General features: G+C 38.4%; 1 protein-coding gene across 1 annotated transcript; it reads right to left on the bottom strand.

Moving 5' to 3' along the window:
* Positions 1 to 18,976: 18,976 nt before the first annotated feature.
* LOC123834465 (keratin-associated protein 27-1) lies at positions 18,977 to 19,597 on the bottom strand. The gene has a single exon (XM_045863604.1). The coding sequence runs from the start codon at positions 19,595 to 19,597 to the stop codon at positions 18,977 to 18,979; it is 621 nt and encodes a 206-aa protein (XP_045719560.1).
* Between the last annotated feature and the right edge of the window lie 7,753 nt (positions 19,598 to 27,350).

The following is a 27,350-nucleotide window of genomic DNA, read 5'->3' as shown; positions in this document are numbered from 1 at the left end:
TATTAATAATAATCTATTTTTCAGTCTCATTTTTAGGATGCATTTAGATATAAGAAAAACTTAAACAGTAAACTGCAAGACACTATACTAGAATAATTTATTTTCTTGCTTTGGCATTCTTAACCCATTCCAAAAAGTACCACCTTGAGTCTAAATAGTTTAGAGCACTACCACAGACTCCAATTTTTTTTTTCTCTTATAGGTAGGTAACACTGCAAAAATATTCATGACATCTTAGAAAATAGGATGCCCTGACTGTAGGTTGCACCTTAATATAGCGAATGTTGAACTGATGTTATTCGGTAGTGACCGTAGCGTTCATGCGGGCATAACAGCAGGTATCTCATTAACAGGCTCCTATAAACTATAAACAGGTTTCACACTCTTCTTCTAAAGCAGAAGTTCAGGAATAGATTGAGGAATTAGGCATCCTGTGTGCTCCTTCAGATTTACCCACTTTGTTGTTTTTTCTTCAATGAACCAAGGGTCCTTACCTTTCTTACTCTATAGGAACAACCCTGAATCTCTCTCTCTCTCTCTCGGACACAAAGAATCCTCAGAGCATTGCAACAATATAGTTAAGCTGGTAAATGGTTATTCTGCATTCATTTAGTCAACAGATATTTATTAAGCATTTTGTATGTGCTAAACGTTATGACAGATACTGTCAGTAATACCAACATACTACTGATTTTTGCTCCCAAACACATCCAGTCTTGTAGATGTGATAAGACAGGCACCCAATCCATGTCAGTGTTTACTGAGTTCTATAAATGGCATCCAGAGAAGGGCAAACATGCTCATTGGCTTACCTAGAGTTTGCAGTTGATATTAATTTTGGACTGTGGGAGGAGATGTCAGGGGGCTTGGGAAGGGGAAGACACTTCAGGCTCTATGGTGGCAAATGGTATAAAGGTGGAAAAAAATGACCACACGGTGCTTTCAGTTGAGGATTTTTAGAGGCAAATCGTAGCAACTAAACTTAGATTCACATGCTGAATCTAATTTAATCACCAAAGAAGCAGTTAAGATATTGTTCTACAGGCATGGTGCTCCAGTAACTGATTTTGAGAAGAGAGTGCTATGATTAAATTGCAGCCTATATTGGAAAGAGGGAAAATCTATTGTAATGCTTTTCTCTCTTGTTCCACTAAAATTATGTCTTTTCATCCATTTCCCTTCCTGTTATCACTGTCATCACTCAAGTTGGGTTTTGTTCCCCTTTGGTGAATACATACATTTCTTACTGCCAACTTGACTCATAATCGCTATGTCTTCTCTTTAGCTTGAATACTGTATTCAGATTAATACTCCTCAAATTAATTTCATCATATGACTCTCTTAGTTAAGAACATCAATGACTTCTTTTTGTCCACAGAGAATTGTCCAAACACCTGATCAGCCCTCCTCTGCTTCCCAGAAGGGATTCTCTTCTGTATTTTGGGGTTGTCTGTTCATGTAACTCCATATCCCTCCTCATTTCACATCACTTCCTCATCCATCCTACCCTTCCTCTCCTTTGCAATAATTCTTTGATTTTATCCATCATCCAGACCTCAGCTAAATTAGCCCCTTCTTGGGACCCCTGGGTAGTTCAGTTGGTTAAGCATCTGCCTTCAGCTCTGCTCATGATCCCAGAGTCCTGGGATCAAGTTCCTCATTGGGCTCTGCTCAGCAGGGAGCCCGCTTCTCCCTCTGCCTCTGCTGCTCCCCCTGCTTTTGTTCTCTCTCCCTCTGTGTGTGTGACAAATAAATAAATAAAATCTTTTAAAATAAATAAATAAACTAGCCCCTTCTTTGTAAATATCTTCCTATCAACATAAATCTCTCTGGTCTTAAATCTGTATGCCTATCATTATCTAATGCACACACACACATGCACACACACACGTGCACACACACACATTCCTTTACATTGCAAACAAAACATTCTTTCTGTATGTGCTGTAGAGTCTTGTATTTTGACTACGTTACAGAATCCTTATTAGCTACTATTTAGAGTCCTTTTTATATACCAGATACGATTATGTGTTTTACACATACTTACTGATTTAATCCTCACAACATTCCTTCCTACTTGAGTAGGTGTGATCATTATTCTTAATACATGTGATGACACTTAGTCAATCCTTAATAAATATTTGCTGACTAACATCATAGCATTCACAAAATATAACTTAGGCTTTCTTTATCAAATAAAAGTTGACCTTTACTTAGTCAACTCAAAAATCTCTTTTATATACTTTTCTTACCATCCATCCATTTTCACCAGGGTAAGTCAACTTTCAAGGAATATGAAAGACTATGAAGGTAGAAAGAGATTCAGGGAATCGGAAACCCTTCGTCAAGTTTTTCTCCTGCCCCTTCTATGATCCCTGATTAATACTCAGCCTGGCTTAGAGAAGACAACGCATTATCTGGTGTCAGTCCATGTCAACCTACAACATAAGGAAGTGGTCTGATTATAGCACCCCCTGTTGGATGCCATGTGTAAAATCATTAAATTATAATCAATTGGAAGAATAAAGTTAATTCACTGATCAGCAATGTAGAGTCTTGGGTAACAAATAAAGCTATAATCTACTTTCAACTGAATTTTTATATATTATAACATTCTTGAGTGTGGAAACTATGGTTTACACATGATTTGAACAAAATTTGCTCCATTCATTCCCAATTCATTCATAAAAGAATTTCCCTTAGATGATGTTAGAAAACTATTTTCTAGTAGCGCATCCTTTCATCTGTATTGAAGACAATGTAGGTGGAGGTATCCCTTCCACTGTTCATAGTTAAGCCCTTTGATTGTGTCCTTTTCACCTTTGCAAGGTCTTTTTCAACTTCCTCCCTTTGCCTGTATATTTTATAAGCTTTAGTGAAGTATCACTGATACCATAAGCTGAACGTATTTAAAGAGTACAGTTTGTTATGCTTTGGCATTTCTATCAAAAATCAAGATAATAATAAATTCATTACCTCCCAAAATCTCTTCATGACCGTTTGTAGTCCTTCCTTCCTACCCCTCTCCACCTCACCCCACTCCTACCTTCATCCCCAGGTTACCACTGATCTTCTTTCTGCCATTTTGGATTAGTTTGCATGTTCTAACATTTTACTAAATGAAATGAAATGATACAGTATATACTCTTTTTTTTCTTCCTTCTTTTACTCAAGTATACTTATTTTGAGATACATCCAAGTTGCAGCATGTATCAATTGTTCATTCCTTGTATTTCTGTGCAGTGTTCCACTGTATGCATATAACATAATTTGTTTATTCATTCATACATTGATGAACAATTGAGCTCTGTGCAGATTTTGGGAATTACACAAAAAGTAATATGAACATTCATGTACGTGTTTTTTTTTTAAGTATTTTATTTATTTATTTTAGAGAGAAAGAAAGAGAGAGCATGAGTGGGAGGGGCAGAAGGAGAGGGAGAGAGAATCTCAAGCTGACTCTACACTGAACACAGAACCCGATGTTGGGGTTGCGGGGAGCAGGGAGCTCAATCTCATGAACCTGAAATCATGACCCTGAGATGAGGGCCCTGAGATCATGGCCTGAAACCAAGACTTGGATGCTTAACTGACTGTGCCACCCAGGCATCCTTCATGTACAAGTTTTTGAATACACATATAAATTCATTTCTCTTGGGTAAATACATATGAATGGAATGATCTGATCACATGATAGGTCAATGTTTAACTTCTTAGGAATTGTCAAATTGTTATTTAAACTGACTGCATCATTTTATATTCCCACCAGAAGTGTATAAGAGTTCAAGCTCCTTCAAGTCTTTCAACATGTGGTATATTCAGACATTTGGTATAGTCAGATTGTTATTCTATTAAGTGTATAGAGGTATTTCATTGTGGCTTTAATGTGTTAGTGATTGATGATACCAAGCATATTCACTGCTTATTTCCCATCTGTGTATCTTCTTATCTCCTTTTTTTTTAAAGATTTTATTTATTTATTTGAGAGAGAGAATGAGATAGAGAGAGCATGAGGGGGGGAGGGGCAGAGGGAGAAGCAGACTCCCCGCTGAGCAGGGAGCCCGATGCGGGACTCGATCCCAGGACTCCGGGATCATGACCTGAGCCGAAGGCAGTCACTTAACCAACTGAGCCACCCAGGCGCCCTCTTCTTATCTTCTTTAGTAAAGACACTGCTCAATGTTTTTTCCATTTTTTTTTTTTAATTGTGTGTCTGCTTTCTTTGTTGTTGAGTTTAGGGAGTTCTTTAAATACTTTAGATACAACTTTTTTTTATTAGATATAAGATTTACAAATATTTTCTACCAGTCTGTGGCTCGTCTTTATTCTTGTAATAGTGACTTTTCAAAGAGCAAGTATTTTTAATTGTGATGAAGTTCAAGTTATCAATTTTTAAACTGTGGATTATGTTCTGTAGCTAAGAAATTTTAACTAACCTCATTCATGTCTTAAAGATTTTTTTCCCTATGTTTCTACATCCACATTTTTGAAATCTAATTTTTATCCTCACCAATATTTTCAGCTGTGATCTTCAAGATCACCAGTGATGAATTCCCTGCATGCAATGGCAATTTTTGCTTCAGTCTTAGCTCCATGACAGGTGACATTGCTATCCATACTCTGTATTTTGATAACTTGTCCTACTTTTATTCAGCAATGCTCTGATTTCATGGTTCTGTTTCTATCACACAAACCACCTTTCTGTCTTCATATCTACCTCCCTTTTCTCCTGCTGTTCTCCAGAATATAGATTTTTCTCATTCTCTTCTCCTGCATTTTCCTTAATCTGCATTTCATTAATCATAAAGGTTCAATTAATAGCTCTAATAAATTCCTCAGTATTTATAATTACATTCTTGCTCTCTTTTCTGATCTGTGTTCCTGCATTTGCAGTTATCTGCTAGATCATTCCACTGGGACAACTTACCCTTCAAATTAAATATTTACATATAAACAGTGCTTTCTCCAAAGTTGGTTTCTCCTTCCATGCACTTTATTTCTACGTATGGTACCATATTCTCTTAGTCACATAGGCTTAAACTATTATAAAACTATCCTCACAAAAACTTCTATCTTTATCGTATGCCCAAGGACAATATTAGTAGTAAAATATAGCTCAGGTAATGTCTTTTCCTTGGTTGCAGTTATCTTGAATACCTCCCCATTGTCCACAGAATAAAATCAAAGATCCTTAAGCTCTCACTCACAGCTATTCAAAATATGGATCCCACATACATTGCCAAGCCTGAGTCCTTCAGGTCCTTTTTATATGGAACTCCAGATGACCCTATTTGCCATTCTCAGTGAGCATCTCACATTGCTGGTTTCCTCTTTGCTGTCTTGCATGCTTTTCCACCCTCTCTAATTACACATATCTACTTACTCTTTACAGCTCAAGTCAAATATAATCACTATCGGGAAGCTTTCATTTCTGCCCAACCAGAAGCTATTTCTTTTCCTTGGAACTTGTTCCCACTTTACATATCTCCTATTGTACTGATCGTTTCATACCTTATATTTATTCAGTTTACATCTAATTTTTGCTGCTCAGTCATAATTATATTAAAGACATTATAACCTTATTTCTGTTTGTATTGTTAAATATGCCCAACATCCTGTTTCTGTTAATATTTATTCAAACAGTGAATAAAAATGCTTTAGTCACTGTTTTCCTCTATTTAGTTCATGAATTTTATTTTCTCTTACTTTATCTCAAGTATTTCTCATATCAGAATGAAGACTCATGTAGATCAATGTCTGTGATGGTAAATGGCTGTTGAGAAGAATTGATCAGAGATTGGCAGAGTCTGCCTTAATTTAAGTCATTCTGTTGGATAGTTCCTAGCCTATTCACTTGGATGTACATGTATATCTGAAACTCTTTTGACCCTTAGTTTTATAAACTAGAACCAATTTGTCTTTGGTTCTTTGAAAGCGTTTCACAGCCAAGGCAAAGATTTACTATAAACCTCCTAAAGAAAAGGGAGGTTTAGGTCTATTATAGTGCTTGTCCTGGATTTTTCACATAACACACTTTACAGCCAGTGGAAGAATGCAGTTCACCTCTAGGTCACAGAGGAGGCTTGTTCAGTTATTTCCTTGCATAGCAAAAGCACCTCTCCTGGCCCCTTTTTACTCCAGACTCTGTGGGCACACTGGAACTCTGGGGAGAGACTCTATAATAAGAAATATCATTTTAGAGTATAAAGATTTTCTAGTTTGTTTTTTTTTTAATAGAACATGAGATCAAAACGTCAATGCTATGACTTGTCAGCAACTAAGCAGTCCCACTAAAATCAATAGGTGCTCTTTGGGAGTTTGGCCCTAACAAACCCTTATCCTGCCACAAAGAACAGAACTCAGGGCCAAATGAAGACTCTGAGTTGCCTAAAACATTTGTTTCATCTGAAGCATTATTTTATAACACTTCAGAAAAGATAGAGAATCACTTTCTTCAGTTGAAAAACTGACATTTAAGTGATTCAAGTCTTTATCTTGATCTTTATCACAGGCTACTCCTAAGTTCTGATAGAGGAGTTTTTTTTTTTTTTTTTCCAAATGGCAGAGATTTTGTTTTTCCTATAAGTTTTCTCATAATATTTGAAAACCTTTCATCCCTTTTCCTGACCAATACCTCTAGAGATAGTCTTATTTTGTATGTAGGTAAGTTAATCAGTGATGAAATACTCTGAAAACCTGGGAGTTGGTTACCACAAATGACAAGTATTTGTTTTTCATGTTGAGAGTAAAGAAAGGAGGGCTGTTCTATTCTCATCAACCTTGTTTCACCAAGAGTCCTCTGGAGGAATGCAGGGCCATTCTGAAAAGAATGGAGAACACTTTCTGTCTGAAATGAAGGTAAATTGGATTACTTAGCAAGTGGTTCTTCAACTTAAAAAAAAAAAATCTGGGGCACCTGGGTGGCTCAGTTGGTTAAGCATCTGCCTTCGACTCAGGTCATGATCCCGAGATCCTGGGACCAAGATCCCATGTCAGGCTCCCTGCTCCATGGGGAGCCTGCTTCTCCCTCTCCCTCTGCCTGCCGCTGCCCCTGCTTGTGTGTTCTCTCTCTCTCTCTCAAATAAATAAATAAAATCTTAAAAAAAAATCCAAAATCAGCATGCATCTTGAAAGTGATGTGAAACATCACTAATACTATAGAATACTTAATTTTATGATTAAAAAAATAATTCTTTTCATAATGATCATCTACTGCCTCGCATGTCAGCATTAGGCATGAGAATGAATGAACTGACTTTAGGTTTTAATGGTCATGCATAAAATTGAAGTAATCCAGAAATTGAAGAGGCTCAAGCTGGAGTGGCCATGGGTCTTTCAGAGCATTTGTTGACTACCTTGCTTGCTCAGTGGTGACTTTCTTTGGAGGTACTGACTTGGAATCAGAATATCAAGAAAATAAAGTATTGCCAAATCTAATATCTAAACCAGAAGAAGGGGTTGGTTTATTCCATGAGATTTTTAAAGAATTTTCAGCCAAACAACAAGAGCAAAACAAAAACAGGAAGTGGGAATGAATTGGATGTTTTAAGTAGTCACCAGAATGCTGTCACTACCCAGGATCACTTATCCATTTGATGTGGAGAACAAAGGCAAAAGAAATATAGAAAAAAAAAATCCTTATAACTTACAACCCATTGGCAAGTACTTAAGACAAGCAGAGTGACCTTCCTCAAGGAGTTTAGCTATCTTAATGTTAGTATTTTGCTAGAGGCAAAAGGCAACCTTAGCTTGACATTAACCCAACCTCCAGGATCCTATAAAAATCCCTCTGGAAATTTCCTTTATCTGTACCCCCCCAAGATATATGTTAGCAATCAACCTCCAAGCATATGGCCCACTGATATACATCTGAAGGATCTCATGACTAGGGTTTCAATAGACAGTAGTAAATGGCATTTTCCTCACAACAGCTAGCCTCTCAAGGTCCTGGAAACCTTGCTTCCAAATTCCTTAGAGACTTACACTATTCCTAACCCTCCCCAACTTGAAAGTATATAATCAGTCACTCCTCACAACCTCACTGTAGGTCTCTCTGCCCACAGGTCCTGTCCCCGTGTTTTAATAAAACCACACTTTTTGCAGCGAAGACGTTTCAAGAATTCTTTCTTGACAGTCTGCTCCCAGACCCCAACATTTCACATCACATTCATCTGCTCCCTTCCCCACAAACATTCATCTACATTCTCATTTTCCCCCTGGTAACAAAGATGGGATGTTAACAGAAATATTGCTTTCTGAAAGAGGGAAGAAGACCTCACAGGTTGATGAATAGAATTTGAAGGAAGCCCATTGGTATCAAGTAAACATGTTGACCAGCTTGTATGGCTAATAGGGGAATATTTTATTGTCTGTTAACTGTCTACTAATTAACACTTTATTGTCAGTTAATAAGGAGGAATTGGGCAAACAAAGGCTAACTCCAAGGAAACAGATTCACAAAGAGCTTACCAACAGTGCCTGTTTTGAGCAGGAGGAAGTTTACTCTGATAGTGCATCCCAAGTTCTCCCTAATATAATCACCAGTACAAAGATTCAACTAAGTGGGCAGAAATTTTCACCCTCTTTCAGAGGACAGTTACAGAGATGTGCACCTACATTGAGCTTGAAATGAAGAAAATTCATTAATGCTATGACCAGAAACTGGTTAAATTGTTAGAACCTCAGCCGGTTCTCTTGGGGGATTAGAAGATGGTGTTCTCCTTCCTGTGAAGGAAGAGTGAACAGTTGGGCTATCTCCCAGCTCAGCCCCTCCTGTGGCCTGACCCCTTGGAGGTGATGGTAAAAGGTCAAAGAGTTTTTACAGTGGTTCTGCTCACTAGAAGAAGGCTTTGGTTTTCTCAAGGAAATTTCCAAATAGACTCCTGTGGGACACTCCAGATGAGGCATTGTGTGCCTTGGATTGGGTTTATAATGATGATAAAGGTGACCCACTGTAGAATGAAAAACTGACTTTAAGAATTCTAGGTGAATTCTTGCAGTCCACCCACAACCTTGGAAATCTCCTTTAGCCCTGTGTTAAAATTATATGAGTATAATAGAGGTTTTATTTTAATAATAGGGCAGTAGATGCCCCAGATTAAGTTGTACTCCTTAAAAATTAGTTTGTATTGCGTGTCTCAAATCCGAGGGAGCAAAAGGTATAAACCTTGTGATCCACAGCTGGAAGGCAACCTGGCTGTGCCTGAGCCAAGGGATTCCCAAGGTTTAAATAAATGGAGTGAGCATGATGATGTTATTGCCCAATATAAGGCATTGAATGCACTAAAAACATTAGAAGATTGTTTGAGCCCCAAGCTGGTGTCTCATTGCTAAAAATCAAAAGTAAAGGCACCTTGCTTACTGGTACTGAAATACATTCTCTCTTTCTCCTCTCTCTCTATCTTGTACCTGATGATTCCTCCCTCCCCCATACCCTGACATCAGTCACTTTGAGGAGATAGATGATTCAGAGTAGGACCCATAAGACCTATGTCTCTCTTTCCCCAAGGAAGACAGAGGCCCATATGAGCTCCTTTCAATACACGTGAAACTTCTGGGAAATAGGGTTTCACACTTTTATAGTTCTTTTTGGTACAGATGCCCAAGTCATCTTTCTAGTCAGACCAGGGGGGAGTGCTTGGATTTAGCCAATGAGATTTTGAAAGATATCACAGTAGGGAAGAATAGATAATGTGACCTTGTGGGTGGGGCCTTTGGGGCCAATTCAATGTACTTTTGTTGTTACAAGTATCATAGACCTATACTTCCCCATTTCATAAATTCCAAGGGGGATTCTTCTGATTGTGAAGAGCTATGTTTATAGAATTGTTAGTACCCCTTGGGACCCCTTTGAACTTAAAGTCTCTGTGACTGATGATTTTGCTGATTGGAGCCTTTGGCAAAGGGAGATAGCCTCTACCTACTGAATGCTGCTTGGAGACCTACTAATAGTAGCCTTACTTAAATACTGAATGAGACATACTGAATACATTTGGGTGCAACTTCAGACTAATCAGATGGGTCGGAGTAGCCAGTGCAGTGCCACACTCACAGAAAAATTCATCAGTAGCAGTGTAGAAATAAGGATTAGATATTGGGTGGGGGAGATGATCCCTGTAGGGTTTTAGCATTTCTGCATATCTTGAGAATAGGGTCACTGATTCCTTCTGTTCTAAATTATTTTTTCCAACCATGTTTATATAGTAAAGAGTTTTGGAAAATAAATATAGTCTTTCTCTCTGAGGCAAAAGACAGGCATGCTTACTGCCCATTACCATATCTATGATCCAGACTTCCTGATCTCAAGGATTCTCTCTTATAAAGCAACTCACTGCAAATCCAAGTATCTTCTGGCTTCTTATTCTGCTGGGGGAATTGAGGGTTAGGGAATTGGTGCAAATGCTAATATTTTGGCTTCTGCCATTGCCATGAATAATAAAGCTTTTGTCTCTGACCCAGGGGTGTCATGTCTTCTGCCAGCATCCATGAATCTGTGCTAGGCTAACTTGGTAACTTGCAAGTAGGGTAAAAGCTCAGAGTTTTTATGGTTCTTGTTATCCCCTTCCAAAGATTTCTGTTTTCTAGTTGAAATTGTGGCACTGCAATGTCATAACTAACTCTATTTGTTTTAACAATCATTTAATAAGACAGAAATTTTGGTAGAAGTACAGTAATTGTAGTAATATTGAAATAATGATGAAAAATTAGGCATTTATGCAGCAGTCACTAGGGCGGATTAATCACATTTATTAGAAGATAAGAAAACAACTTGATGCCATATTGAATACATATTTCAAAGCCTTAAAGGGCACTAAAAGAAGAAGAAAATTGACAAAAAGAATAAATATTAACCATGACTTAATAAATAATCTTAAGTCTGAATAGTAAAGCAATATATGTGTATGCTAGATTTTTCTTTAAAACAATGCAGCCAAGGGGAGCCTGGGTGATTCAGTAGGTTAAGTGTCCAACTCTTCGTTTCAGCTCAGGTCATGATCTCAGGATCGTGAGATCGAGCTGAACATGGGGTTCTATACTCAGCGGGAGTCTGCTGGAGATTTTCTCTCTCTCCCTCTCCCTCTGCCCCTCCCCCCTGCTAACTAGTTCTCTCTCCCTCTCAAATAAATAAATAAATAAATCTTAAAAAAAAAATACAACCATATAACATAGTCTTCTAAGAGACTGTCCACCTCTCCCAACTAGGCTAGGTAGAAATGTGTAGGTACTTTATTTAGGGATCAACAACTATGAGGGATTACTCAAAATACCTCAAGGTATAAGATATGGAACTCAGGGACAAAAGCTGTTGAATATGTAGCTCATTTGTTAACAAGAAAAGCACTCCACTAGGGGTCAGCATATGCTATATCCAATCATGGATGAGCCACAAGATCTGTGAATCCTAGGACAGTAATTCTTTTTTTTTTTTTTTTTTAATTTATTTGAGAGAGAGAGAATGAGAGACAGAGAGCACGAGAGGGAAGAGGGTAGAGGGAGAAGCAGACCCCCTGCTGAGCAGGAAGCCCGATGCAGGACTCGATCCCGGGACTCCAGGATCATGACCTGAGCCGAAGGCAGTCGCTTAACCAACCGAGCCACCCAGGCGCCCCTAGGACAGTAATTCTTGTCCATATAGCTCAAAGTTTTGAGTGCAGGTTACTGGGTGGTAGGGACTAAAGACTTCAGGGGGAAAGGGTAGGTGATGATTATGTGGCAGGCTCTGGACACACCACAAATGGAGAGGTGTAGGGGGTGGTTCATGGGAGCTGGGCATAGGCATGCTGGTTGGCAGCTGATGGTTCCCTTCTGGTTTCTTGGCCGTCCTTCAGGAGCTGGGTTCTGTCACAACTGCTACTGCCTAAGCAGAGGTCACCTCCAAGTCTCACGTGGATGAAAGAGTTATTTGAGGAGACGACAGAAACATAGCAATAACCTCCGAGGGAATCACAGTTGTAGTTTGAAGCTGAGCAATTATTAAAAAAGACAAGATGACCTTAGTATGGATTCTAGGCAAAGTACCCACACTTTGTGCTATTCCCCCTTTTGTGCTGTGGTTTCTAGAACTTTTTAGTAATGAGTATTGACATCCAGTGCAGACTTTATTCTGACTCACAATTTCAAAACTGGTGATAAACATAACTCAGTTATTTAAATGTCAGGGAAGATAGCTATTTACAGCTGAATCTCTGAAACAAGGGACCTATAGTCTTATTTAACATTCAAAAAAACTGTACACTAAGAAAAACAATATTCCAACCTTCATTAAAAGATATTTGAAATTCTGTGGATAGATTAATGTTTATTACAGCTGGTATATTAATTTAAGATAGGTCACATTTATGATCCAATAAAGGTTTTTATGTGTTATGTGTAGTCTTTAATGCACATACAGGGCTCATTAAAAATTATTGTGCTTAGTACATTTAAATATTTTTAATAAACTTCTCATGAGGGACACTTTGGCGTTCGGTCAATGGGGCACTGGAATGGGAATCACTAGGCTTGAGCTCTAGCCATGACTCTGCTTGAGTAAATCACATAACCTTGGCAAGTATATTTGTTCAACTGTATAATGAGTGAAGCTCACTAAAGATCTCTTACACATTGAGAAATAATTATGATTCGATGAAGATATAACCGTAATAGAAATGAGTGAGCATAAGAAGAATGGTTGGCTGGTCTTTGCCACAAATACTTAGACCACCAGCATTTTGCTAAGCTACCTGATGGAGGTTGTGGGAAACACTTAACTCTGATTGGACATCTTTCAGAACAAACACAGTTTGGGGTGATTCTTGTCCTCCAGAGGAAAGCTCAGTGGGCTAGAACGTAGCACGTTGTTTTTTGATTGCTTACCATTCCATTTATAGCCTACAGGCCCCCGACCACTGGCCTTGCATTAGGAGCCCCTCCGGGACCACCTCAAGATCAAATCTTTGATTGGTAGACTCATTCACTGCAGGAAATTAAACCAGACTACTGGGGACCAAGTCACCTTCAGCTGCAGCCCCGGGGAGACAAGGACACAGGAATCGAGGAGCAAACCCACTTTGAGGAACCTGCCGAACAAATCTAGACTTGAAAAATGATAGAATGGCACTGACGCCTGTTTTTGTTTCCTGAGAAGCATTTTTGAAAAACATTTCTCTCAGTAGTAATGGATGTTCTTTAATCTGGTAAGTATGCCTATTATCATTACGAACCTTGACTGTGATTTACTATAAATCTGGTCATTAGATAAATACATTAGAGCACTCGTAAATATCAATATGGCCAACATGTAAAATTTATTTGGTTCACTCTATCCTGCCACTTAATTTAATAAAGTATGAAGTCTAGAAGAAGATACTTTGTTCTTGAGACTTTCAACATGCATTATTACATCAGTTTCCTAACCCAGACAGGGTCAGAGTGAATCTAGCTCATTTCCAGGGGAAACAAGAACAACAGTTAATAATCCTACTGTAAAGGTTGACAGGGTCTATGGTGGAGAGCGTTTTTTGATCCAGGTGTTCCACTCTGCACATTCAGTTTAAATAAGCAGCATGCACTGTCCACAAAGCACTGGTGACAAGGCAGTGCCCTGATAAGGGAGGTGTTACACGTGGGCTTTTCTTTGGTCTTCCACCTCCTTTTGTCATTATCTTTGTCAGTTAGTAGTTACTGAACTCCTGCAGGGGCATCAGCCGTGCACACGAAGAAATACCATGTTGAGTAACTGAAGAACAACAATGGGCTTAACCACTTCCAGTGTTTACCTCTGAGATTCTCTTGTTCTTGTGTCTGGATACAACCACATTCCTTTTGCCCCCGGGCTCCACGGAATAACCCTCTTTGAATCCCATTAGTGAATTTGTTTCCATGAAGCCAGGGAAAGTTACCCAAAAAGTCAGGCATTTCTTAATACTATGCAACCACAAAAATGTGGGGTTTCTTAATTCTAAATTTCATTTAAATTTTTTTTAAAGATTTTTATTTACTTATTTGAGAGAGAGAATGAGACAGAGAGAGAGAGCATGAGAGGGGGGAGGGTCAGAGGGAGAAGCAGACTCCCTGCTGAGCAGGGAGCCCGATGCGGGACTCGATCCTGGGACTCCAGGATCATGACCTGAGCCGAAGGCAGTGGCTTAACCAACTGAGCCACCCAGGCGCCCAATTTCATTTAATTTTTAGATCTTTACTCTATTTGCACCTATCTCCCTATGGTGTGTCTTATTGCTAACTGAAGCCATAGTTCTAATATAACCAAGATTAGTGAGTTATCAATTGTCCAAAAAAAGTACTCTTGGAACGTTCCTACACTGTTGGTGGGAATGCAAGCCGGTGCAGCCACTCTGGAAAACGGTATGGAGGTTCCTCAAAAAGTTGAAAATAGAACTACCCTACGACCCAGCAATTGCACTACTGGGTATTTACCCCAAAGATACAAATGTAGGGATCCGAAGAAGCACCTGTGCCTTAATGTTTATAGCAGCAATGTCCACAATAGCCAAATTATGGAAAGAGCCTATATGTCCATCAACAGATGAATAAAGATGTGGTATATATATACAATAGAATATTATGCAGCCATCAAAAAATGAAATCTTGCCATTTGCCACAATGTGGATGGAACTAGAGGGTACTATGCTAAGCAAAATAAGTCAGTCAGAGAAAGACAAGTATCATATGATCTCGCTGATATGTGGAATTTGAGAAATAAGACAGAGGATCATAGTGGAAGGAAGGGAAAAATGAAACAAGAGGAAACCAGAGAGGGAGACAAACCATAAGAGACTCTTAATCTCAAGAAACAAACTGAGGGTTGCTGGAGTGGAGGGAGGTGGGAGGGATGGGGTGGCTGAGTGATGGACGTTGGGGAGGGTATGTGCTATGGTGAGCACTGTGAATTGTGTAAGACTGATGAATCACAGACCTGTACCTCTGAAACAAATGATACATTATATGTTAAAAAAAATACTTTTGTTTTGTGTTCATTGTTCCTTTTTTAGCTATTTTTGGAATTGATTACCATTATTTTCACTTGGACTTCAGGGAAAGAATCTGGAACAATTCCTGAAGTGAAAGAATTTTGAACTGAGGAAGTAACAGGAACTCTCTGAAGGGGGAAATGAGAAGCAGAACAGGAGAAAGCTACTCTGACTTCAAGAAAGGTACCAGTGACTCTGATGTCACATGGAAAAAATGCTGTCCTTATATCCCATTAATGCCTAGAACAGGCTCATCATTTTCAAAAGGAACATATTTAACAAGAAAGACGTAGGGACTAATTGTATAAAAAAACAATTACTAACAACATCAAGACAGTCAAGCTTACTTGTAGAAAAATCTGACTCCATGCCATCTAAACATCTTCCCTAGCACTTAGATGAGGTAATTTCACGTGATTTGAAGTTCTTGGTCTTTTCTAAGACACTGGAAATCTGTAATATTTCACAAACTCCAGTGAAATATGCCCAATTACTTTCTAGCACTTATTCCTGAGTTTTGATTAAACCATCCAATCAACCATACTTAATTTTCTGGTTCTTTCCTCTACAGACTTACAACAATACTATATAGCCAGACAATAATTTTCAAATTACGTATATAGACCCTCCTTAGGACACAGAGGTTTTTCTCATATTTGAGTGCTCTAGTGACAAAGCATGTAATGTTACCAGGGAGTCAAACCTTATAGCTCAATCTCTGAAGTCTAACTCACTGAATTAAAATCCTGGATCCACCATTTTCTATCTGCCTAATCTTAGACAACCTACTTAATTTATCTGTGTCTTCATCTTCCTTGAAAAAAAAATGAGGATTAAAAAATTGTACTCATCTGACTGGGTTGTTTGAGTTTCAAGTTAAAAAATACATACACAGTGGTTGGTAAACAACTAGGACCAAATTAATAAGATCTATCTTATGGCTTTTGGCACAGTACTGCATAGGCAAGAAAATGTTCATGGAATTCATTGTGCTTGGCTTCTAGGAGAAAAGCATGCTATTAATCTATCTATGTCTTAAAGAGTCTGGGGTAAGCAACATCAATGCACAAATCCTATCATAGCCTTTCTGTTCAAGCAAGAGGAAATTCCTTGATCTATGAAGAATGTTTTGTAGCATGAACCCCCGAGTCATTTCTACATTTTTTGAGAGTATTGCATACACTATCTAGGTTAGGTTCCATACTGCTTATGCCCCTTGCACCTATAATGGAAGGGCTTTTCTGGGTCTCTGTCTTAAAATTTAAGTCCAGTATAGAGAACTCATGAAAATAAACTGAGGTTGTGGCCCAAGAAGCAAACATCAGCTAAAGTGTCAAATGATATCTTATATATATTGACACAAACACTTCATTAAGCATTTAATGGCCATGATGGCATTTCGTTCGTCATCCAACAAATTAGGCATTATCTCCATTTTCTAATAGAGAAACTAAGCCTCAGATGTTAGCTTGTCCTAGGGCACACAGCTAGTAAATGGCAGAATTTGGATTTGAACAAGGTCCAGAATAATCCAAAGCCAATTCTCTTCCCACTACACTAAATGGCCTACAAAGCATCTCTTCACGTCATCACACCATTATCCATTCCAATATCAAGAATCCTTAGTTCCTGAATCCACACAATTTCTCCCTATAAAGAGTTCCAATGTGCTCCATAGTGGGTTAGATTAGATGGATACTGACATCTTCTTCAGCTAACTTCTCCTTAGGGGATTGATCAAGCTCAGCCTGAAAAGAATGAATTAGGTCTAGGATGATAAACAGAGTAGTTGGAAAAAATGAAAACCCCATTTAATACTGCTGTTCCTCTCTCCTGCCTCCCCCTGCCCACCAGCACCACACACACAAACCCCACTCTTAGCCACTTGTTACCAAGGTCCTGTCTCCCAACAAACCACACACATTAAAAGAACGTATACTTGGGAGACAAATGAAATGTCTGTTTTCCCTCTTGTCTTCAGAAACAGTGGCCAAAATGCGTTGTACTCTTCCCAGACCTTCCTATTTGAGTTGCATCAATCTTCACTGTGCATGAATTTCAACTGTATTTGCATGATTGGCTGTGACAGGAATACTGAGAAGCTGCCACGCAGATGAAGTCTCTCCTTGTTGTTGCCAATGCTCTGTCACTGCTATGCCCAGAAGCTTCGTGTCAATGTCTCTTACTGCAGGAATGCTCTGCTGGTGTGGCTGCCATATGCTCTGTTACCATTGATGGGATCACACAAGGTTCATTCAGGCTCTTTCAGACCTGCCTCAGCCACCTCTCAATTCCACCCCTCTAAGGAAACACCTGTGCAAGTAATGCTTTCTAGATTTTAGGCTTAAATCTTCCTCTTTAGGATGACCCATGTCTAATCTACCCACAGAACTGACAGGTAAATCAACATGAGCTTTGTCATAAACTCAGCTACTTGCCAGCCCACCTCAGCAAGGCATGGCGTGTTTCCTAAGCATTTCCCTTGGTAAAAGGCACTACCTGCATCATTCAAGATACAAACCAGCTAGTCTTTCATTTTTCTGGATGATTGGCTTTCCTAATCTGTCATAGATTCTGGGGTTTATCTATAAATCCCTGCCTCTGCTCTTCATATTGAGTCTCCAAACTAGCTAGCTAATCATGCTGTTATAACTTACTGTTTCCTTCAAGATCATGTGCTGAACACTTTCAAATTATTAACTTATTAAGTCTTGCAGTGGAACCATCATTATCATCTTGGTTTTGGAGATAAGGAAACTGAGGTGAGAGTGGTTAAATAGTTTGTACATAGCCACACAGTTGGGATCAAACAGCCTTCACCCAGCAAAGTGAAGATTCAGACCCAGGAAAATCTGACTCCAGGGTTCATGCTCTTTACCACTACCCTCTGTTGCCCTGAACAATGAGAGCTCCATTTAATAGTACACCCACAGATTCACCATAGCCAGGCTATTCTAAACAAAATTCAGGTATCTTCACACCTTCTTTCTTCATGGTTTTACGATCTTCATGTTGAGCATGTTCCCCATATTCTGCTGACTAGCACAAACGTGCGCTTCTATTCTGGTTCATACTATACAAACAATTGGAAGGGAACATGGTCTCCTTTTTTCTTCCAAATATTTATTTGATTTTCATCTGGTGAGAAACTAATAACATAAAGCCCACAAAAGTGTTGAACAAAAATAATAGTGTGACAGTTAAGTTTGTAATTCTAAATGAAGTAAATTTATTTAATACAAAGAGTATTTTCCCAACTCTAAAAACACTTAAGAAATAGTGAAAAGAGGAAGAAGAATAGGTAGTAGGTATACTAAGCTTGAACTCATTATATTCAAAGGTCTTTGGCTACTATGTGGTTATGAAGTCCATGGAAGTGACATTGAAAATTTTCTTGCACTTTTCGAGCAATAGATTCAACCTCACAGTTGACTACAAAAGTGTTGTGTTGCAGCAGATAAAAGAGTGGATGGACAGGGAGTTGACACAGACTTCGTTTGTGGTTCTGATGTTATAAACAACATGGACAACATCTGATAAGAGTTAAATCCATCAGAATTCATGGGACTAGACAGGGTTCAGTGTCCCTTTAAGCTCCAATATTATATGGATTTCTGATATTAGTAGCACATTGTATTTATATATTATAATAAGCCAGATTTGATGCTAAGTGTTTCCATAGATAATAATAAGTGGCCAAAGAGTTATGTTGACTGAAGTACTCATGTTAGCTCCTGGTTGCAACTCTCAGTGCTCTATAACAAATGGTGTCCTAGTGACCTAAAATATTTAACATGCTTTCCAATCCTAGCTTACTACCAGAAATGTCCCAAAGAGCAAAAAAAAACAAAAATTATTTTCTTTGAAGACGGAAGACATGTCCATTCCCTCACAAACCCACGCACAATAATATGTATTTAGAGAAATAAAAGTTCCTAGATATCTTAAGAAATCAATTTATCTCAATTAAATTTTGTTATCTCCTATCTACACATCCTACCCATTCTTCACTTACGAGGCAGTTGCAAACCACCAGTAACACAGCCAGTTGGCTCATAAGTGTTAGAAGAAGAGTCCAGGAGTTGTGACCCTGGTGCCACATGGACCGGAGGCCTACAGGAACTGAATCCAGGGCTCTGAGATTGACATTGGCCAGGTTCACGTTCCAGAGTCTGACAACTCTTAAGTGTACATGTCTTGGGTGGACAACTCTTTGCCACATAGCTCACAGGCTGGCAGCTCTGGGCTACAAAACCCACTTGCTGGCTGCTTCCTGACTGGCAAGGCTGAGAAACACACTCCGACAGTGTTGAGGAATATCTTGATTGGCATATTGTCTTTTCACAGGGCCTGGAATTAGAACAAGTTGTTTGGACAACTCTGGGGAGACCAACACTTTGCACACAGCTAGGCTCTGTGCAAGGTTCCTGTTTATGGTTGGACACTTTGCAGCTGGTAGTGTCACTGCAGGTTTCTTGAAAGCTGTCCAGGAGCCAGGTCTGACCATGGCAGCTGCTGGGTAAAAAAAATCCATCTTCAAAGTTTATGAGCTTAAACCCATGTATGATGGCAGAGAGTGGTGGGGCATTGTAGAAGCTCTTGAGCAAGTGGCCTTGGCTCTGGGGCATACTGTTGAAACCCTTGACTGAAGTTGATCAGAAGGACCCAGCATGCCAGGTCTGAAGTTACTTTTTTGGTGAGATTATATACTCAGAAAACTGGGTGTCGCCTTCTTCTCAAGACTCCTTTCCACCTCATTGCTTAAGCTAATTTGAAGGATAACATCTCATTAGCACTTTGTTTAGTAACATATGAAGATGGCATCCTATTAACAAAGAAGCCAGTCCATTTTGAATCTTCAAAATGACTTTCATCTTAGCCCCAAAGCTGATTCATCAGGGCAGTTTCTCAAATATGAGTCCCAACATGCCACCCAAGCTAACATTTTTTTTTCTTAGTCGCCATGACTCTCCATATTGGTAAATGGACAAAACAAATAGATGTGGAAAACAACCAATTGTAAACTAATCAATATTCCTCACTGGAGTTTGGATGGATGCTCTTTTGGCAGAACAGAATAATATGATCAAGACCTTTTCAGTCAGAAGCCAATCCAATTAAGCTCACCCTCATTCTACTCAGATCTTAGTCTGTCCAATTGATCAGGATGTGTGAAGGACTCGACAATGAAATCTCTTCTTACGGCTCACCCAAAGTACTGAAAGTGGCCATTGCCTTATAAACATCATTCCCTTTGTCTAACATTTTGTAACCCTTGTCTGATTGAAAGTCACATATAAACATTGTCTTTTTATGAATCTTTTCCCTGATCTTCCTATTTACAGGTTACTACTTCTTCCCCTGAATTACCAATGGACTTTGACACATTCTTTATTATGACTGTATTTATACCAAGTAGTGTATTTACTTTTATTTGTGCTTCTCAACGGTTGATAATTTGCCTTTGTAACAAACCTGTTTCAGATGTGCTTTTCATTTTTCTTTATTGTATTTTGGTTTTTTGACTGTAGAATGTTGATCGGCTCCTAAATTTATCACATTAGTAGCTGTACACAGCCTAGTTTCATACTCATAACACAGGACCTGCCAGCACAATTTCTATAGCACCTTCTAATTCACTTAGCTCAGCTTATGAAAGTGAAACAACAGAAGTGTGTTCTTAGCACAATGCTCCGGCCTCTTTTCTCAGATCTGAAGAAAATCAAAAACATTCAGAAACCTGGAACAGCTCTGATACAAACTCCTCCTTAACATGCGATGGACTGGGAATATCCTATATTTCAAAGGACACATCTGAATACATTCGACCTGACAAACAGCACGTTTAACCTGTGTGTAATGCCTTCACAACATATGCAAGTTACTTATAATGTTGAATTACCAGTCTTGTGTGCTTAAAGACCCCATTATGCCCTCCACATGACCCCAACAGCACCCCATTTAAATTGTATGCATATTTGTATTTATCATCACAGAGGCTTCCACTGTAGCTTATTAACTCTCCTGCTTAGAAGTATTAAATGGATTTTCATTGCCCTGAGAGTAAGATCCATCCTCTTTAATCCATCCTACCCAGCACTTGCGAAACCTGGGTGTTGCCTATTTTACTAAGTCTAAATCTGGTCCTTTCCCTCTGCCCCACATCCTCCATTTGCACAGGCTTCTACTGGGCTCTTGAGTATGTCAAGCCTCTCTTTGTCTCATTACTTTGCATGCAGCTGCCTGTCTGTCTCACCCCTTCACTGCCCTCTCCCACTCCACATGCAGCTCCTCTCCTCATCTTTTGTGTCTCAGCATAAGAGCTACCTCGAAGAGTGGCTTTCCTTCATCACCCTGTTGGAAAAAAGATTCCATTCTCAGAGTCTGTTTTTCTTCCTTCATAGAACTTATCTCAGTTTATAATGACTTTATTTGTTTCTTCACTGTGCGTTTGCCACAGCATTGTGAGTTCCATAAAGGCAAAAAACATGTATATCTTCCTTGCTATTATATACCCAGCACTGAGCACAAGGCCTGGCTGACACATAATAAGAGTTCCATAAATGTATTTTGAAAGATTAATGAATAAATAAACGGAATTGCTAAATGTATTCAAATTATAGTTAATGTCTGAGGGGACAGAGTTCTGAAACCTTGACATACCTAAGATTTTCAAGAATTGGCCAAGGTACAGAGTTTGAGGAGAAAAAAATAATAATAAGACCCGTGCCTACCTTTCAGCTACCCTTGTGAAATAAGAGCAAAATCATTAAGGAGGCCACTTATTAGCATGGCACAAGCTGAGTCAGTTATTTCAAAATAATGTTTGATTGTATGTACGCATGTTTTAAAAAGCTTTCCCCATGAAAAAAGGGCACCAGTTTTTTTTTTTTTTTTTAAGATTTTTTATTTATTTATTTGACAGAGAGAGAGACAGTGAGAGAGGGAACACAAGCAGGGGGAGTGGGAGAGGGAGAAGCAGGCTTCCTGCTGAGCAGGGAGCCCGATGTGGGACTCGATCCCAGGACGCTGGGATCATGACCTGAGCCGAAGGCAGACGCTTAACAACTGAGCCACCCAGGCGCCCAAAAGGGCACCAGTTTTCACTGTCAGCACAACAGAGTCCTGTTGCAAAACCAGACTCAGAGGGGGGCAGAGGCAGGACATCATCCAGGCCAACATTCACACAATTGTCTCCAGCAGACTGCCTTCTTATTAACCTCACAATGTGTAGCAAATTAGTGAATATCTGTGCAGTTCCCAATCTCCAAATGTCAAATAGTGACGCTAGGTCTGTCATTTGTGAATAAGGCCACCCCATGAATTCTTTTCTCTTTGGGATGAAGCATTAAGTTGTACATGCTATTTAACTGAGTGCTGAATTAATAGGTGTTTCAGCATACAGTTTTAGTTCAATGAGTAAATACAGATTTTGGCTGGTGCTGGATTTATAGAGGGAGTTACTAGGTTTATCACTGTGGAATGATGTATGCTAGGACAACTGGATACCTTCAGACTGTTTTCAAGCAAACTATTAAAAACTAAGTGTTCACTTTGTAGGCACTTGAACAATGATAATTATGTAGTCTATTTCTTAGTTTTCTTGTGAAATAGGTAGAAAAAGTCACATGATTGCTTATGGTGACTGGATACTTTTCTACTAAATGGTTGAACCATTCCCTGGTATCTCCTGGTCTTGAAATAGAAGTGATCGCAGCTGCAGTAGCACCTCCTTACCACCAGAGGGTGGAATATCAAAAATTGTTGTGAAGAAGAAAATACAAGGAAGGGTTCTCCAGTTATAATTCCAAGCCAAGGTCTACAATCACACACCTTAAACATTTCCCTTAAATGTCTATGCCTTGGCTCATTCATTTTTAAAATGAAAATTGTAAGAGTATCAACGACATAAAATGGTTTTACAGATGAAATGAGATTATATATATGATACCCAATTGCTTGCCACATATGGAGTGGTAGATGAATAAAAGTAGCAATTATTTCTGATCAGGTTAAGGATCTTTGTGCAAACCAAAATGTTGTTCTGATGGCGACATCAATCTTGTATTGATATAAAACTATCAGGTAAAATAAACACAGTAATTTTTTTGTGTGTTTGAGATTATTTTGTTTGTGTCCATAAATGTTGCACATTCCATTCTTCTAAGGATTGGATTGTATTCATCATTCCCATTACAGGCCTAGTCAACCTTTTTCTATCTCTCAAGGGCTTGGCACTTGATGATTATAAGGTTGAACAATTATATTACTTTTATATTTGATTATGTGGCTATGTTGGACTTCTAAACACTTGTTCAGCTATATTAAAGTAAAACATAAATAAATAAAAAATTAGAGCAACATAATTCAGCTTAGTTCTCCCACAATTTATTTCCTCTATCCTTGCCTTAGTTTTATCTCACCAACGAAATGACTTGTTAATTTAAATCAATCCTCTTCTTCAACCAGGAAGTCACTCATATAGACAGATTGCATGGCAATGGAAGAATACTAGATCAAGAGTGAAGAGATCTGATTCTAGCCCTGGTTCTATTAATTCACTGCATGAATTTGAACAAGTCACTCTGCCTCTCTGGATATCTTCTAAGATAATGAGTTTAGATGAGAGGATCTCAAAGGTCCTTTCTAGCTGTCACATTCTATGATTTTCTATCAGAATCTTAATATTTTAGAGTTGAAAAGGACATGAAATGGCATCTTGTCAAATTTACCTGCTGAATGAAATCTGCACTTTCATTTAAGCCATCTAATTTTTATTAAGATTACTTATAAAAATTTTAACAGGACAGAACAAAGACTGAAGTCAGTAGACTATTAGTTCCCATGCATAGTGGTAGAAATCTATCACTTAAAATGAATAGTCCTACTGTATTTGAGAGTAACTCTGAAAAATAAAGAAAAAGTATATTTTTCATTGGCCCACCTCAAAAGAGTGTGCCAAGGGGAATGAACAACTTCCTTTAAATATAACATTTTGTAAAATTAGTCAAGTATCATATAACCTCTCTCAGACACTGTAATGTATACAGAAAAAAATATTTTAGTCTCTGGAATACTCAGAATTATGACACTATAACCATAATAATGACCCTATGTGGAATATGGAAATGGTCTCTTGCCAGTTTTATCTATTTCTAATGATAAATAGATTGTCTTAGAACACTGTAATAAAAAGGATTCACATGTGACATCATTTTTTTTTCTATGAAACTATCTCTAAATAATTTTGCTTCTTGAGATAATTCTTGGTCATTTACAATTCAATGACATCAGACTTTGATGTAAAAAGAAAGAAAGGAAGAAAATAAGAAAGAAAGAAAGAGAAAAAAAAGAAAGAGTACTACACACTGTCTATGTAGCCCTTAACAAAGAGTAATTGGAAAGAAAGAATGGACCACGGTACCTCAGCCATTTGAGCATTAACTCCAATATTTTCCAACCCTTTGTTCCATTATGTCTTGGATGTGAAAATGTCATGGTTTATTATAGTAATTATACACTTGTTTTTGTTCCTTTCCCCAGATGCCCTTACTTTGGCCTGTCCCTGAGGTTAGCTTTTGGTGAAGTTATTTTTCTGCCATTATGTGATCCAGAAATGGGAATTTGCTTTTGAGTTTTCCCACTTATCCCATGGCTACTGCAGTTGTGATAATATGTCATTAAGATAGAGCTAAGTCATTTTTGATAATAATGGTGACCAGAAGATTAATGACATTATTGACAACTAGCTTATCCAAATTGAGTTCAACTAGCAAAAATGAATGAATGTTTGTTTCTATTGACATAATACATCCTGGAGACTATCACCCTAGCTCCATTTTATTCTTTCATCTATTAAATTAATATTTATTGAGTATTTACTATTTCCCAGATCCCATTAGGTAAGATTCCATTGTGTTCATCGAGGATATAACAAGGGAAAAAAAAACAAACAAATAGAATTGATTAAACAAAATAATACTTTAAATAAAATATAAAGGAGTGAATTTGTAATTGACAAAAATATAAGCATATTTAAAGCTAATGTGTAAGAAATAATCAACTCTATTGATTGTGGAGTCTTCCAAAAAGGAGTGAGAGAAGAGATAATATTTCTGTGGGTTTTGAAGGGTTAGAAAGACATGACACTCCTTCTAAAAGTGCCATTTGCAATGACGTGGATGGAACTGGAGGGTATTATGCTGAGTGAAATAAGTCAATCAGAGAAAGACATGTATCATATGACCTCACTGATATGAGGAATTCTTAATCTCAGGAAACGAACTGAGGGGTGCTGGAGTGGTGGGGGGTGGGAGGGATGGGGTGGCTGGGTGATAGACATTAGGGAGGGTATGTGCTATGGTGAGCATTGTGAATTGTGTAAGACTGTTGAATCACAGACCTGTACCTCTGAAACAAATAATACATTATATGTTAAAAAAAAGAAGAAGAAGAAGAAGAAGATAGCAGGAGGGGAAGAATGAAGGGGGGGAAATCGGAGGGAGAGACGAACCATGGGAGAGTATGGACTCTGAAAAACAAACTGAGGGTTCTAGAGGGGAGGGGGTGGGGGGATGGGTTAGCCTGGTGATGGGTATTAAAGAGGGCACGTACTGCATGGAGCACTGGGTGTTATACACAAACAATGAATCATGGAACACTACATCAAAAACTAATGATGTAATGTATGGTGATTAACATAACATAATTAAAAAAAAAGACTGTATAAGACCTCAGTTCTACACAATGTGTTCAAGGAAACGGGAGTAGATAGCATTGGTGGAGTGAATGCATGTGGGGAGTTGTGAGGAGAGGCACTAGGACAGAGCAAAGGCGGACTTCAAATGATCTTTAACATAACACGGTGCCTTTATTGGGAAAAGGAGTTGTTCCAGCTTTTAAATGAGTGTCTCATTTAGGAAAACATTAGGTACAAGTAACTGAAATTGTTTTTCAAAATGGTTTTAGTAATAAGAAAAGTTTACTGGCTCATATTTACCAAAGTCCAGAAATGAGACAGTCTGGGCTCTGCTCCTTGCATTTCTCTTGGCTTTGCTGTCTTTCACGTGATGGTTTAGTTTTTAGGCCACATGCAAGATGGATATAGCATTCCACACATGATATGACAAAGTCCAGAGGAAGAGATGGTTGCTGCAAAAAACTCCACAAGGACTTTATCAGAAGCACCGGTTCATATCATTCCTTGTTCCTCATTGGCTTAAGTCAGATCACATGCTCCATCCTGAACCAATCACTTTCAGGGAAGATTGGGGTGGCCCTAGAACTAGCCAGAATCCATCCTGAAACCAGGAGCATGGCCACCTTATTGTATAGGATTGACTATGTGTAGATAGGAGGGGTACACAAACAAAACCCAGTTCTTTTGGGGAGAGGAGAGAGAAGCACCTTGTGAGGGCAATGAACAATCAGTACCCATATCCAGTTACATATTTTTCTTCCTGCTTAGGTATTTTTAAATGTAGTTGACTGTGTTCCCCAAAACAAGAGAGTTTAGTAGACTATCTAGTTATCACATCCAGATATAACCCTAAGATATCAAAAGATAAAGTCCTCCTTCTCAGGTAATATTATCTATTCATGATAGCACCATGTTTCCAGGAGTTCCCAGGTGACTTCTTTGAAAACAGTGACCAGACTGAGGAAGGAGAGTTAAGCATCAAGATGATAAATAAGTTAGAAATTGAATTAATTTTATTATACTCAAATGCATAAATATTTCATTTCATCCATATTTAGGATGTTTGTTTCATCATATCAGTTACTGCTGTTAGTTAATATCAGGATCTCAAAATTCCATTACCACTTGCATAAGTCTACAAAAGGGGCTCATGAAAAGTATTTTGACATTTCCTCATCTAAAACAGCCAGGATAGTATGCTTAAAGCATCACTGCTGTCTCTGGAACTTTTCTTCTTGGATTAGACTCAGTAGTTTAACCAAAGTAAGGTGCATACTAAGGCTGAAATGATTATACACAGAAGCGTTTAGAATGACCTCCTGCCCCAAGCAATGATTCCACTTGCCAAAAATTCCAGGGAACTAACTCTGTGTTGTCAGAGAATTCTGCCTACCAGGGAGTCTAATTCTTAAATATTTCTTTTTAGACAAAGAACAGTAGGTTTGAAATTCCCAATGGATAGCTTTTTCTTTAAATTAACATTGACCTGTTATCTGATATCAAATTATATGAGTTTATTTGAAGGAAAAAAAAAAGACCTCTTGGTTCATTTTTAACTAAAGAATTAAGAGGGAAAATAGAAGAAAATAGAAGGAAAACAGGATGAGTATGATGAGATAAACAATTTCATATTAATAGGATTTTTATTTAATTATACTTTTCTAGGTAGTAGAATATAGACT

This window comes from Mirounga angustirostris, unplaced genomic scaffold, assembly GCF_029215605.1.
Source record: "Mirounga angustirostris isolate CCGP_5_RB_7025 unplaced genomic scaffold, mMirAng1.0.hap1 SCAF_1, whole genome shotgun sequence".
Taxonomy (NCBI): Eukaryota; Metazoa; Chordata; class Mammalia; order Carnivora; family Phocidae; genus Mirounga; species Mirounga angustirostris.
Note: the sequence above shows the minus strand (reverse complement) of the source record. Positions and strands in the feature narration are given on the sequence as shown.

Bases quoted from the DNA above. Each gene is read 5' to 3' on its own strand.
- LOC123834465 (XM_045863604.1), bottom strand. From the start codon at position 19,597: ATGCCCCAGAGCCAAGGCCACTTGCTCAAGAGCTTCTACAATGCCCCA.